We start from the raw sequence: 16,119 nt of genomic DNA, 5'->3' as shown, positions 1-16,119 counted from the left end.
CAACATAAAGCTTCCGAAAAACAAATTACACGCCTCCTTCTTCCTTTCTCTCAAGAGATTTATAAGAAATGAAAAGAGGTTTTTAAACGCATTATTTTGACAATGTAACAGCTTTTCGCTACTCTACCTCGGTAAAATTGCCTTTCCCTTATGATTGGGATACCTATGTGGCAAATCTCGGCTATACCTGGGCAATTTTTGCACGTTGTGAACGCATGTACCGTTGCAGAACTGTCCTTGTGGTGAAAGTGTCTAACCAATCAGATAGGACTACATGTGTCCAATCATAGACCTTGTTAGAATGCCACACGTGTGACACTGGGATCGAGTGGCAGAACTGTCTTCCCCCTTCTTCCCTGGGATCGAGTTTGGTATGGCAGAACGGTCGTTTGTTTATAATATAACTGATTTCTGAGGAATTGATAAAGCAGAGAAACACCCAAGAGAAAAGGATTTAGCAAAAGCCAGGTTATGTTCCCTTACTGGAGTCCGTCCTAAGACGGAGACAAGCCATTAAGAGGTGAGTCACGCTCCACGAAAATTCGAGTCTTTACTTTCGTACCGTCCTTCGCTAGGGGAGATATCCACAATTAATTAGGTCAAGTAGTTCATAGGAAATATATTTGAAGGCTACTACTGATAAACAAGTGAACGCAATGCGAGTAAAACATTCAATTGATAATCAATCAGTTCCACTATCTAAGTTGGGCTAAGTTGTACAGTAAGATTGCAGCTATAAGCTTACAATTATCACACAGTCCCCTAAGTAACCTGATTTGATCTTTCTCTGCCTCATAAAAATCAATACGGTGAATTGGCATATCCTCAGATTTGCCTTTTCTAAGGGTCTGTTTACATTACGAATATCAACCCTGGCTGAAGCTTTAGTATGGCCAGGCGACTGAAAATGTTTTTCATATTGTAGCTAGCTTCAGCCTGTACTAAATTCGTTTTTGAACAGTTAAAACTATTCACAGCACCTCGGCATGTTCTTAGCAGTTCTTAAAATTTGGTGAAACGCTGGACGTTCATATAAAAAAAGGTCCTCATAAAAAAAGAGTGTTCTTTATTTATGTGATTACATGGAGATATTCCATCCACTACTGGAGCTTGGGGTGAAAATCCTAGCACAGGTGAGCAGCCCAGGCTGGAAATCTCGCTCATATAATAGAAAAAGCAATTTTACAAGCATTTTAGGAATACCCGGTTGGCCCCCCTGACTGTGCTGAAAACTCAGCCTGGGTTGAAATTTTTAATGAGATAAAAAGAAATCAACAGTCGTTAGAATGCTTCTCTATCAGGCGTGTCATCACCATTGACCACCAAAAAGTTGGTATTTGATTTTGAACAGTTGTCATGTTGGACTTTTTCCATAGCTATCTATGACTGCCAAATGCTGCAAATGCTGTTTGTGTGCCTGCCAATCCTTTGCACCATATCGAATCCTTGCTTAAACAATCCATTAAATTTCATATTTATACTAATAACTATTAGAAAATAATCACTGACACCTCGACCAATCAGCACCCTCTATTTGAACCCCCTAAATCTCATAGTAATTAAAGTTTCAGGGGGCAATAGAGAATTTGAGAATGAGTGGGGAGAATTAGTCAATAGAGATTGAGGCAATAGAGAATTAGTGGGGAGTGTAATTAGAAATAAGTGCTTACTACTTAGTGATTAGTATTCCCTAAGTTGCAACTTTGTTTTCATTGTTTTCCTGGATTATTGTTGAAACGCCAAATTAGCTATAGAGAACTTGCTATAGAGCGTATTTATGTTTTTATTGCTGGCTTAGCAACCTATCTACTACTATGTTAACAGGGGGATTTGTTACTCTGGAGACATTATGCACTTGTATTTTATATTTCGCTGATTTTTTTATTTATGTAAATAAATTATAATTTTATTATCCTGATGTAAAAAAGTTGTAATTTTTAAGCAAATTACAAGCAAAACTGTTGTCAGCAACAGACTGCCACCATCCCCAGACTAAAAAGACACCTCAGTGCATTGTTGGAAACTTCAAGGCATACTGCTTGATCAGCAGTAGCTGAACTTGACTGATAGTGTGGGACTTGAAATAGGGGGAAGGTTTCTGTTTTTGGTCTGTTTTTCCCAAAAATTTGCGCAAAAGTACATTAATGGGGTAATTAATAATTTGTTATTTCTATGTAATCTAAGTAACAATGGCACTTAATCACCTTTAACAGTAAATAAATTAGCCTCAGCTTCAGAAACTGGGTCTTCATTTAGTGTAAAAGTTTTTTTAACATGTTTTTTTTAACTTTGTCTTTGGCTACTTCTTATACGTTCATCTGACATTGCTATTCCTCGTTTGCCCAGATAGTGTTTTTAAGATGAATTTCTAACATCTTCAACATGTTCTCTTGACTCAATTGTAATATGTAATACAAGGTTACAATGATTTTTCTTTGTCACAGGGGCTTCACCACCTTGATTATCTCATCCTGACCAAGTCATTGCACTGCAGTTCTCCACACATCACAGTTGGTTATTGCCCTTGACAAATACTGCAGAGGAATTCCCTTTTAATTTATTTCAGGCAGTGTCAAATTTTGTTATTCAATGTCAAAGGTGCCAAGGTTAACAAAATTGAACCAGAGATTTTGTCACCTTTAGCTCTAAGGCGGCACCAAGCAAATAGTCCAGTTTTGAATTCAACTGTGCCATTGGAATTAAGGACACATATAAAGACAGTGTGAGCCTAAGTTTCAGATTATTGGTTCACAAATAACATCGAGATCATGAAGAATTCACATGTTTTACATTGTTTTATTTCAAGCTCTAGGAGATTTTCACTTGTATGTTACACTTGACTTATACTACCTTTGTCCATCTATTCAGCAGGCATGATGGATTTCCAAATTTGATTACTGAAGCAACCTTTGTCACATCATAGCTTTTAATGTTCTGTTGTAGTTATGTAACTATTTATTTGCATAATCTTTCAATAAATCACATGTTTCCGTGATGACTCCATTGTCTCTGAATGGCAATGAAACATATTCCTAAAGCAGCTGTTCACTAACCAAATCAACATTCCCCTACTGTAATATGCTGCCCTTTAATCCCCCCCCTCTATAATATGCCCCCCCCCTCTCAATGATCTGCCCTTTCTTTCTGCCAACCCTCTTTTATAAGCCATCTTTTAAAAAAACATAGCTCTCTAATAAGCTGCCCCTCTGATAAGCAATTCCTTTCTAGAAAGCCACGACTCTATTAACCCACCCCTTGGCAAAATTTCTAGTATTACATTATTTACATACCAGTGTGCACCTTCTGTTAGGCTGCATAGAGTGCATTATTTAATAAGCCACCCTCTCTATTAAGCCAATCTTATGAAACAAGCCAGTCCTCTCCAATAAGTCACCCCTCTAATAAGCCATCACTAACAAGTCACCCCTTTAATAAGCCAGCCCTCTCTAATAAATCACCCATCTCCAATAAGCCAGCCCTCTCTAATAAATCACCCATCTCTAATAAGCCAGCCCTCTCTAAAAGCCACCCCTCTCTAATATGGCAGCCCTCTCTAATAAGCCAACCCTCTCTAATAAGCCATCCCTCTCTAATAAGCCACCCATTTCTTATAAGCCACCCCTCTCTGATGAGCCATCCCTCTCTAATAAGCCAAACCTGTCTCATAAGGGGGGGAGGGGTGAATAGGGGTCTCCCTAGCAGGATTCTTTCCTACGTGTGGCCAATATAAGTTTTGACACCTATGCGGCAGAGAAAGGGCGTGGTCCCTAAACTCTAAGGGATGACGCGTAGCACTTTAGTCTGTACCTTACAGCACTCGTCAATGATGATTACTGTTGCGAGACGGTCGAGTTTGTGCCCCAGCTCGGAAGGTCTCCACTCCTCTATCGGCTTCTCCGCTGGTATGCAGAGGTAGTGGTGGTAGGTTTGAGCCTTCACCGCGAGGCGCGGGTTGTTGCGATGGTCGTGGGCGAGGTCGTTCTCGGTGATGAGCACCACAACGTTGCGGCCACGGAACATGCTCACCGCCCACTCGGTCTTCCCCGATCCTCCTTGGCCGGCTAGATACGTCTTTGCAGAGGTTGCGGCCACTAGATCGCACGGCAGACTCGGCGCAGTGCTCGGCTCCCTAGCCAAGCTCCCCGACTTCTTCGGACCCAAAGCCGCTTCGGGTCGCCACTCGTACCCAGGCTTCTTGTGGCGCCACTCTCCATACCTCGGATTTCGCTCCACGAGCTTTACACCACTGGGCACCGCCTTTGCGTATATGGCATCTGTGCACACTCGGAGGACGTCTTCGCGAGGGATCCGCCTCAACATGCGTCGCAACGCTATGTTTGCGTACGCCAAGACGAAGGCCCTGATATGGTATACCATGGATACCATTGCGAGCGCCGGACACCGTCTTTGTATTGGATCAGATGAGCCCCGTCGGCATGCTCGAAGTTAAGTAAGTGGTCGGTGCCCGCAAGGAGGTTTGTCAGATACGCGGCTTCTTCACGGTCGCGGACTACGATCGAGGACTCGTCGCCATGGCGAGCGCACTTGCCTACGAAACGGACAGCGAGATCTCGACCCTCAGGGTACTGCGAGTCTTCGCCGCCGGGGCGGCACGCGATGGAGTGAGGGAACTTGATGGAGTCCTTTTTTCCGACGCTATACAACACCTCCCTCGCCGTGGCCATGACGAGGTCACCCGAGTCTAACAGATCCTTGAGCTCTGGCGTGGTGATCCAGCCCTCGTTTTGCTCCAAGTGCTGTCCCACCCTTCCGGAAGTGTAGGGGTGGCAGGCCTCAGAGAACTCCCACTCGGTCAGCTGAATGGCCCCGGTTAGTTGAAGAACCTCGCTCAATGGCTGTCCCACAACATCCGCGATACGATACACGTTCGCATCCTAGGTACGCCGCACGCATGTCGATGTGCGCATGAGGCTGCGCCCCTAAGTTTTCCTTGCTATTCCACACTTTGGACTCAACCTGCGCCGCTCGCCAGACGTCCCTGTATTTAAGAAGCGTTGGCCTGATGTTCTCTCTTTGGGTCCACTTCTTGAAGCGATACCCTATTGCACCGCCCATCGAGTGCGTATCTTCGGTGTACTCTTGGTAGGCTGGGTGGTCATCAGGGAGCCATTGAGGATCATATCCTGTCTCGTCTGTAAACGCCCTGTCGATAGCTCCTCCGTCCTGTCCCGATCGGTACAGTTTGCCTTCGTGCGTGACTATAACACGCCCACACAGCCAGATCCTCGTGCTTCTGGGGATCGCCCTGTTTATAAAGCGAATGAGCACCTCTCGCACTTTTGCCTCTCGCGTTTTTGTGGCGGCACTGGTAGCGCACAGCGCTGCCTTCTCCTGACATAACGAACGAAGCTCCCTCTCAGCCTCGAAGTCTAGGCCGTGGACGCTCGCGATCGCAGGTGGTTCAGTCGGAAGCTCCGCCCAGGCGTGGTTATTGTGGCAAGGGATGCGGATTTGTTTGTACCCCCTCTTGTACCCCCTCTTGTACTTCGCTGCTGTCGATAGACAGCGGATTAATGATTGCTAACCACTGCTAATCACTCATGTACGCGGAGTGTGTTTTGCGTAGACTTACTTCTGCTAAGTATCCATCTACGCGTAGTGGTCCCGACGTAGATTAATAACCAGCAATTATTAATCTACGCAAAACGCGTTTCGGTGTCACTGAAAGTCCCCAGCCTGGAATGGGGCTGGGGGGTCGGAGGGGCGCTGGGCCCCTCCCAGGCCTAAGACGGGGCTGGGAGGCCCGGAGGGGCGATTCGCGCCCCCCACTCGTTTCACTGAAAGTCCCCAGTCCCCCCCTACTATAATCACGTTTAAAGATTTCGGCAGCGTAATATGATGTGTGATCAGGAAAGACAAACTCGTTCCAAAATGACAATGGCGTGTGGAGTATGGCTATGTCTATTTTCATGTAACAAATGTCAGCAAATGTAACAAATGTCAGCAAATGTAACAAATGTCAGCAAACGTAACAAATGTCAGCAAGTTTCGAGATCTTCACTAGTGCAATATTTCACTATGAAATACCTGTTCAAGCAGAGCACAAGGCTTGGAAGATCTTTAAAAGGTCATATCTTATGTTATAGATAAGACGAGGGAAGTTACAAAATGCTTACTAAGAAAAAGCATCTGCGGCGTCTCATCTATGTCGGCTATCTTTATTTTCGGCTTTATTGCACTAAGCCTGAACAGTTTGAAAACGATGATAAAAAGGATGATGAAGCTATGAATTGACAAATCTGCACCAATACATTTTGAAATTTTGGAATAACTTATACGCTGGAAATCGCTTCTTTTTCGCCGCATCATCCGATTAGTCGGGACGTATCGCCCTTTTTCTAGCTAATTTAACAATTGTGCAATTCACGGTCATTTTGTTGTCAAATACCAGGATTAGTAATCTTAGTATAATTTTTAATAGATCCGCTACAGTCTTTTTTTTTTTTTTGCTGATGTCCGCCCATCCAAAAAACAACAAACCCTCCCCCCTTGACCCGCTTAATTTCATTTCGAACATTTGCATCTAATTGTATATTTATGAGTTTGGGATTTGCTGATTTAAAAAAAAACATTGTTTACAAAAGAAATAATGTGTTTATAATGTGACTGTGACTCGTTTTATTTAAAATCTTGGGAACGTAATGGTCTTTTTCTCATTTATATGACATTTCGTTTGGCTGCCCAAGTATTCTGATTATTCCTTAAAAAATCAATCCAATTGTATCTAATTTTACACGTGTAAAATTGGATATCAACTCCAAACATATCACTTGGGAAATATAGTGATTAATATAGTGGCTTATTAGAGAGGGGTGACTTATAAGAGAGGGGTGGCTTTTCAGAGAGGGCTGGCTCATTAGAGAGGGTTGACCTATTAGTGAGGAGTGGCTTTTAGAGAGGGGTGGCTTATTAGAGAGGGGTGGCTTATTTGAGAGGTGTGGCTCATTAGAGAGGGTTGCTTATTAGAGAGGGGTGGCTTATTAGAGAGGGGTGGCATATTAGAGAGGGGTGGCTTATCAGATAGGGGTGACTTATTAGAGAAGGATGGCTCATCAGAGAGGGGTGGCTTATTAAAGAGGGCTGACTTATTAGAGAGGGGTGACTTATTAGAGAGGGGTGACTTATTGGAGAGGGGTGGCTTTTAGAGAGGGGTGACTTTTATTAGAGAGGGGTGACTCTAGAGAAGGGTGGCTTATTAGAGAGGGGTGACTTTTATTAGAGGTTTATTAGGGTTGACCTATTAGTGAGGAGTGGCTTTTAGAGAGGGGTGGCTTATTAGAGAGGGGTGGCTTATTTGAGAGGTGTGGCTCATTAGAGAGGGTTGCTTATTAGAGAGGGGTGACTTATTAGAGAGGGGTGACTTATTAGAGAGGGGTGGCTTTTAGAGAGGGGTGACTCTAGAGAAGGGTGGCTTATTAGAGAGGGGTGACTATTATTAGAGAGGGGTGGCTTATTAGTGAGGAGTGGCTTATTAGTGAGGGTGGCTTATTAGAGAAGGGTGTCTTATTAGAGAGGGGTGGCTTATTAGAGAAGGGTGGCTTATTCGGGATGGGTGACTTATTAGAGGGGTTTGGCTTATCAGAAAGGGCTGGCTTATTAGAGAGGGCTAGTTTATCAGAGAGGGCTGGCTTATTAGAGAGGGCTAGTTTATCAGAGAGGGTTGGCTTAGAAGAGAGGGCTGGTGTCGCAATAGTGCCTCTGATTGAATGAATCATTTTTCTCCACGTGAAATTCAGATTTTATTATTAGAAATAAATAAACAAATTAAACAAAATAAATAAAAATCACCCGCCCGCGTGCTCTCGAGGTAGAAATCGCGACCAGAAATGAAATATTTTTGGCCTAATCGTTCCCTATTTCATGTGCACTGTTTTAAGAGGGATTTTTTCTCCTGGGGACCTCAACTCCTGCATTTTTTGCGAGCATAATAAACGAACCGCGAGAATGTTTATGGGGTATGCACCCCAGAAATCTAGTTAAAGTATTTGGAAGCCCTCCGGCTCAACCGGCATGTCCGCTCATATACAAATATACAAGTACCACTGCGAGCTTGGACGAAATATCCAAGAGCAAATGGTCATCTAAATGGGTAAACGAATCCAAGCTCAAAGTTATGGCTACATGCCTGTAACCGCGTATGTTCTTCCTGTATGTTAGTACAAAAAGAAAATCCTATGGACGGGAAATTATGATCCGTCGCAGAACAATAGAAATTTTCTTGCATACTTGATTAACAAAATGTGAATATGTTAGACAGAATTGAGAATTTTGAACTTGAAATCCTGCATCACTATCGGCTTTCTAAACAAAATATTCATACATTATGTTATTTTACCGTAGGACCTAATCGTTTTACAGTTTTTCTTAAGCAACACACATCAAACAAATAGACAAAGACACTAAACAGTAGTCAGAGAGATAAAGGGAGGGAGAGAGGAGAGAGAGAGAGGGGAGGCGGGGGGGGGGGGGGGGGGCAACAAATGCGCAAAAATAATAGTTGTTAATCGGTAAAGTAAACCGCAAAAAGCACACACAGGTGGAAAACAAGGCATTTTGAAAATATATGTATAAGCGTTGAAATTGAAAAAAAAAACCGCACACAGGACCATTTCCATTTATTAGACAATGATAAAATGACCGAGACTATATTTAAAAATGAAAAAAATCTGCACAAAGGTGTATCTAAATTATTGAACCTTTTATGAATTATGATTTAGATTTAGCTTTGTTCACTTCATTACTAGTTTTGCTGTTTTATGAGTTTTTATTGTGGCTCAGAACAGTTCACAGTTTTATTTTGGCAGTATTTTTTTATAGAGTTACAATTCATAAAATTAAGTAGGCAAGGAAGTCCAGAGAAGCCAAAGGCTTATAAAATAGGACTCCCTTCTAACATATCCATAAATACATAGAAGTGGACCTTTTGCTCTCGTGGGCGGTGCTGCCCCTCTCTGGGTACGGGCCTTGTTGAATTGTGTATTGAAACATTTGCCCTATAATGAAAGAGAATCTCTGATTTAGGCATATTATTTCCTATGACTACGCCTATTTTACTATTTCTAAGGCGTTGTAGGGAGTAAATACAGTGAAATAAATCTGGCTTGAGATGATTTTGCACAACTACTTGGTAGAGACAGAGACTATGGTAATATATACAGTAATGAAATCTGGAATCCGGCCTTCAACTGCACAAATACATGGATCTGAGAGCTGGACTCGCAAAATCCAAGATGGCGGCCATGACACAGCTTATGCAGAAGGTATCGATTATAGCGCAAATATTCTTGGGTATTTTGCACAAACACGAGACAACGAAAAAAAATGCATTTTATGACTGGGCTACCACAGGTTTTCTAGTAAAAACACTGACAAGACAACTAAAGGTTATAAACTGAATTTATAAAGAACTAAACAAGGAACAGAACAAATGACATTTCAACTCAAAGTACAACTGTATTTATTTACTACACAAATCTGCGCTAGTTAAACTTTGCCACTAGACTCTATTCATATTTAAAGCATATCTCCGGCACTGCTGTCATACGACCCTCTGTCATTTATCTCCATAAGACCCGATCGAACATACAGTTTACTACGTATGGTTGTGGAGTCTTGAAATAAAACATAAAAAGAGACAACGCAAGGTTACTGGTCCCCTCCCTATCCATTTTCTACATTTTTAATAACAGAAAATGGTAGGGATATTAACCTGGTTCACCAGGGGGTATCATCAGGAACCACCTGATTCATTGTTGCCAGCTTAAGCGAGTCACAGTTTGGCCGATCAACTTCAGACAAACCAGAAAGCTGGGGGATTTTATTTGTACTATATGCACTTGCACCCTATTTGTACTGATTCGATCTCAAGCTGTGTCGAGGTCGCAATCAAATGATGTGTTACATCTGCAATCTCAATACTCGCCATCACAGTTGAAAGGTGGATGATTAGCTTCTCAAACAACGTTTTTTCACTGTACGATACAGATCCGATAAAAGTTCACATTCTGGCACAGTTGGCACTTGGATCAGGCGATGGTGCTCACTTGCATGTTGTCATTGTTTGAATCTTGCTATGGCACATAATTGGTTGCTGCCACCATAAAGACCTGGGAGAGGTTATACATTAGTTGTGAAAGACACTGAAGAAACCCAAAGAGCAAAAAACATCCTAGTGAAACTTGGGTGATGATGTGAATGACAAAAAATTTACATATGTTGAGACTTTTTTAATTGTCAGTCAAAGTAGTTTGATGTTTGCTGGACACAACAAAAGTGTGTACTTTGCTCAATGTTTTGAAGCTCACATTTCATGAATTTGCGTGAAAAAAGAGATTTTTTTTATTTAGGATAACAAAATTCTTGAAAACCGGTGACAACAAATGTTTTAGTATAATCTTTGACATGGCGACCAAAAGTAAGCCCCAGTATTACCTTTACATATGCATCAGTGGTTCACAACATGTTTGCATGTTTGGTTGGACTTTTACCTTGTATGTCTCCTGGTTCTTCTGCCATTCCAGCCTGTCAAACAGAACATGTTTAGTTTTTTTTTAAACAACTTTTTCTTGTGGTGTAATACCGTCATAGTGCCTCAATGTGGGTTGTGCAGACCAACATACAGTTGAACTCACAAAAAGGGACTAACTGGGACCTATTAATTTAGTCCCATATACACATGAAATCACATTTTAGTGTATTTTGAGCTTGTGTGAGAAAATTAAAAACTGGGTCACTTTTTCAAGTTTCAAAACTATGTTGATGTCCTACTTCTCCAAAAACCCATTAGAACCCTTTCTATAATCTTATCCATTGCTTGAAAACCTCTACCAAGGTTGTCTAGGAGTCATATGGGTTAAGTCCAAATGTTTGCTTTTTGCTTGGCACATGGGGCTTTATACACACACATACTTTCCAAATAAGGTGCAAACCAAGTCACAGTGACATTTAGCCTACACAGCTATATGCATATACAGTATTGGAACCAGAGTGTGACACATGACTCACATCTGTGACTAAATATAAGCTTTTTCCAGCATAATATTGAAAAATGTATGTGATATTATTTCTGTATGTTTATGATTGCAATAAGTGACAAATCTTTTTTAAATTACTTTATGTTGTATGACGACTTCAAACACAAGTTACTGTATATACATGTTCTGAAACTGTTTACCACCTTTTACAAATCGTTTTTTTGCATCTTACAAACTCTTTAACATTATTCTATTTTGCTTTCATGCTTGATTTGGAATTTCCAAAATTCCAACATTCACCAGATCCTGTTTTTGTTATTAGGTGGTAAACCTTTAGAAAGCTAGTAAAGTTCCAAGGAAGCATATAAAAAATTAGCATGGCAGGGTAAACTGTTGGTAATGGATAAAGATGATTACAACAGACCCTTATGTTTAAAGGCTTTTGTTTAAGTAATTTTGCACATGAACCATCCATAACTCATAAAGCGTGTGCATAAATATTATGCACACAAAGCAATACATAATAAGGCTTTTGTTCAGAAATAGGGTCAGCGAAGAAATATTTTAGTCCAAAAGAAGTGAATACAAATACAGAACTCTATTTCAACGCTTTATAAGCTTATAGATAATACAAAAATGATTATTTGAGATCGTTAAACACAAGTATGGCTCAGCATCATTCAAATCCCGCTCCACTAGAGCTAGGAATGCGTTTAAAAATTAAAAAAATCACTAACACTTAGATTCTAAACAATGCTATTATAGGGCGCTTCCTATATTTTTTCTCGCATTTCCTTATTATTCGTTCACTATGAGTTCCGGACACCACAAACGGCTACCGACACGTGGATTACAAGGGCAAAATAACACAAATCGGAATCCACTTTAATCGGGAAAAGCTGTAAGGATAACCAAATATCATTATCCCTTAAGAGAACATAAAGTCTCACTTGATAAGATTGGTGTGCTTGCAGATAATATATTAACAAAGGGATGTATTTTAACAGAGAAACAAAAGCAATACTTTGAAAGTGTCACTGGATGCTTGATGTCGGATTCCTTGGAACGGTGTAAAAACCTTACTTAATTTTAAAAACAGGGCCTGATTGAACTTAACAAATCGTCTTAAGTAACATAATTAAACATGCATTATTCCATGACTTTGTTGGGCTAATAACTTAAGGTTGGATGGAGTTTGCTTTTTTCATCAGTTGAGCTAATACTTTTAAGTATTAATACTTAAAAGTATTACAATAGTCTTCGCTGTTTTGCTTAGAGATTTTTAAGAGGAACATATTCAGCAGAACTTCATCTACCCAAAAATTATTATAATTAATGGAGATCCTTACCTTGAATAAAGGGTAAATGCTGAAAAAGTGATTCAAAAAGTTAACAATTCCAACACGACCCTATGAACGATCTCCCCTTGGCACGATCTCCACCAGGTACAAGACACGATCACAAGGCACTTTGATTGGATGGGCGGTATGGGAGATACAAGAGACAATCTGATTGGTTAGACACTTCTGCAACGAGGACCATTCTGCAACGCTACACACGCAGACGATGCCGAAGTGTTTTCTACGTTTGGAAAAGCGTACAGATCTATAGATTTTATTGCCTTTGTTGCTTTCTTAGGATGGGTATTCGTGGTCTGAGTAGCTACATCGAAACTTTAGATGTTTGGGAAAAGATCGAGCTGAAAGACACCAAAGTTGTCATCGATGGAAGCTGCCTCATGTTTAATTTGTACTACAATTCCGGATTGGATTTTCGTAACGGTGGCGAATATTATGAATTTGCGCAAGTTGTTACGAGTTTCTTTCAAGCGTTGTCTTCGAACAATGTCGAAGCTTATGTTGTGTTGGATGGGGCCATCGATCCCTCTGGTAGAAAGGTGGACACGATAGAAAGCCGAATGCAGGACTCGATTGATAACGCAGGGAAACCAGATGGCCGTGTCAGGCCAAAGATGTCCGCCCTCGTTCTTAGTCAGGCAATGCGAGACATTGGGGTTAAGTTTGTTCGTATTGATTGGTACGTATAAAAGACCTAGCATATACACAGACATTAAAGAGTTGTATCAAATCTGACATCAGGTTGGGCTGGTTTTCCCGGAAGGAGGGGGGAGACTCCCATAAAAACAGACGGGGGTGACTGTCGGCAAACAGAAATCCCTACCCCTAAGAGATAGTACATTAGATGATTGGGTGTGATTGCAGTAAATTTTTAAACTTAACAGTATTAGTGTCAAAGTATTCCAGAATTTATTGCTGTTGTCTTAAGAGCCACAGCCATCAAGCACATCTCTTTTCTGACTATTTTAAAAAGTGCTGTCTTCTAGTCCTGTTGTCATGAGAACACCTAAGGGATAGCAAAATTAGGGATAACAAAATCAGAAGAATCTTTGAACACCCCCTAAAAGGTAGGATGATCACCCCTGTATATTTTTATTTAGAGTCCCCCCCCCCAAAAAAAAATGCCAATAGCACAAAGAATAAAACTGCAAAACTTGTTTTTTGTTTTGTTTTTTTTGCAGTGAGGCAGACCAAGAAATCGCTTCCCTCGCCAAGAAGTTCCAATGTCCAGTGCTCAGTGATGACAGTGATTTTTTCATCTTTGATCTCCCTGGGGGTTTTATTCCTTTGACTTCCCTCCACTGGCATTCTTTTCCTCTATCTACCAAGCTCTACAGCAGGCAAAAAATGGCAGATTATTTACAACTTAGACCTGATCTTATGCCTCTCTTTGCATCTGTGCTTGGAAATGACTTTGTCAGTTCAAGTGCAGTTAAGCCATTTTACACTGCCATCCCAAGAAATCATAAGGGAGGAGGATCTCGATTTAGAAATGTTGCTGATTTTCTTAGGGGTTTAGAGAGCATTGAAAAAGGAGTTGACTCTGTCCTAAGAGTTATAAAAAATCAAGAGTGTCAAGAAAATCATCTTAGGGATGCATTACATACTTCACTCAATAGCTACATTTCTGTGGGAAAGTCTACAGCCTCTTATTTTTTTATTAGTGATGGTGGTGCTAATGATGGATGGAGTGAAATAGGGGGGACAGAATTTCCTTCATGGGTTGTAAATGGTTTCAGGAAATGTGCCTATCCTAGTGATTACATCTCTGCTGCAATATCTGGAATTCGTTTTTTGGCTTGTCAGGTTGAAAACTTGGCTAAAAGGTCTTCATGCTCTTGCACTCTCGATTTGAGAAGAGCCCTGTATGCCATGACACAGCCTGGCAAACCCAATGAAGAGAAACATGACAAAGTAACAAGGATTAAGGAATGGGACAGAAGAGGGAAAATACTGACCAATTACTTTATAGATCCAAAGTATGTCTTAGAAGGTTATGGCAAACTACCAACTTTGATCCAAATTAAGGAACTACCTCTAGAAGAGAGAGAAAGCCTTTTCTTTTTGCTACTGGAATCCAACACAAGCACAATAAAGCTATTACCTAAAGATGAATGGCTGTTTGTAGCTGCAACACGCTACTGGATTAAGCATGCAAATCCACAAGTCTCCTCAATCTCACACATTGAAGCAGTTATTCTAAATCATCTGGTGCTCCCCGAATCCAGAAAGAAAAAGATCTCATGTGTTGATTCATTGCATAGCTTTGCACAGTGGCAAAACGTAATGTTGGAGACCATTTACACAAATCAAGTGCTCAATTTCCCACTGGCTGAACCTGCTGTGAGCGGCCTTTATGGAAGTGGTGTTGCTGCACTGGGAATCACTGAACAGCTCCAAAAAGGTAAGCGATGACACAGGAGGGTTCTTCAGGTGCAGATATTTTTGTGGGCAAATGGTTTTGAATCTTAAATCTCCGGCTTAAATGTTAAATCTCCGGCTTAATAAGTACAATTTTTACAGGAAACATTTTTAGTTTGCTAAGAAAGCAGCAGGGAAGGGGGTTGGTGTTAACATGTTTCAGAATGTGCATTTGTTTCTCTGATTATTCCTATTATGTTTCCCAATCAGGTCAAGAGGCATCATCAATAGTTCATCCATCAGATCATGATCTGTACCAGAGGCTAATGGACGCGGTAATGGAGGGAATCCATAAAGTGGAAAGCTTATCATCTGCCTCAAAGAAAAAATCGAGTAAAGAAAAGCCAAAGAACAAGAAACCTCCAACGTGCCTGGCTGGTAATAAATTTGCACTTCTCTTCAATGAAACTGGCTCCGATGATGACGATGTCGAATAGTGTAAATTTCACACGAAAAACAATTTCCAGTCAATTCTCTCATAAGTGGACACCCTTGGTGTGCGCTTGAGAAAATATGTAACTTACGTTGCGACGCAAGCTAGCGTGGTCATCTTGATAGCTTTGTGAAGTAAAGCCAATAATAAGGATAACAACAGCGATGCAAGGAAATGCTTAGGAAGTTCACGTCATAGCGCATCGGAATCCTGCTAGTCTGTTTAGTTTTTTGTTTTGTTTTTACACAATATTGCGAAAAAGTATTCAGGAATGAATGGGTTAAACAATAAGAATAACAAATTAAAAAATAGGTCATTGGGATCGAACCTGGTCTGAAGAAAAAACAGAAACCATGCATTCGGATTACACACTTGGTATGGCAGCTAATTGCTTTACGGAAGGCTGTAAAGAACCGAAAGGCCCCAAAAGCACCGATATTTCCTGGGATTGCTGTACAATTGCAAAGTATTCCAACAAGCGCCTTGATGGGAGGCAATAACCAGGATCCCAGGGTTGTCATAGTCGATTACGCCTTGGGTCTTTTGGGGGGTCGCTATGTCGGCGTGGCATCGTAAAGCATGAGCGCATCGTCTCGCTTAATTGTACAGGACATCAAAGTAGCCTTTTGCTTTGTTTTCTTGTACAACTGTGGCGCGCACGCACTTAATACCGGAAAATTCGAACAAACAGCGCGCGCCACTGTGCGCAGAAGTGGTGCGCTATACACCAAAAACTGGAAATCGATTCTGCCAAATATCCAGTATCCAGTAATCCCCTGACCGTAGACATCTTAGTGCGGTTTGCAGGTTTTGTTAAACTTTCCGACAGAAGACAGCGTCACAATGCCAGTTTTAAAACTTAATTTTGTTTCATAAGAAAGGCTTTATGTTCAAGCACGCTGTGCACACATTA

The 16,119-nt window shown here is 41.1% G+C and overlaps 1 protein-coding gene and 1 long non-coding RNA gene across 2 annotated transcripts in view; one reads left to right on the top strand and one right to left on the bottom strand.

Annotated features, from left to right (window-relative positions):
* The first annotated feature begins 29 nt into the window (after positions 1-29).
* LOC5498592 (protein asteroid homolog 1) overlaps positions 30-16,119 on the top strand; it is a 25,607-nt gene continuing 9,517 nt past the window's right edge. The window contains exons 1-4 of the mRNA XM_048719974.1: positions 30-217; positions 12,558-13,031; positions 13,534-14,756; positions 14,984-15,151. Of these exons, the coding sequence (XP_048575931.1) occupies positions 12,634-13,031; positions 13,534-14,756; positions 14,984-15,151 (1,789 nt within the window). The 5' untranslated portion in view covers positions 30-217; positions 12,558-12,633. The remainder of the gene's footprint in view (positions 218-12,557; positions 13,032-13,533; positions 14,757-14,983; positions 15,152-16,119) is intronic.
* Positions 9,400-12,452, bottom strand: LOC116621195. Its single transcript, XR_007305261.1, has 3 exons — positions 12,344-12,452; positions 10,509-10,542; positions 9,400-10,127 (listed from the first exon to the last, which is right to left on the bottom strand). It is a non-coding gene; the product is annotated as an uncharacterized LOC116621195 (long non-coding RNA).

The sequence above is a fragment of the Nematostella vectensis genome, chromosome 12, assembly GCF_932526225.1.
Source record: "Nematostella vectensis chromosome 12, jaNemVect1.1, whole genome shotgun sequence".
In the NCBI taxonomy this organism is placed as follows: Eukaryota; Metazoa; Cnidaria; class Anthozoa; order Actiniaria; family Edwardsiidae; genus Nematostella; species Nematostella vectensis.
The sequence above is the reverse complement of the archived record's forward strand: the minus strand, read 5'-3'. Positions and strand labels throughout refer to the sequence as shown.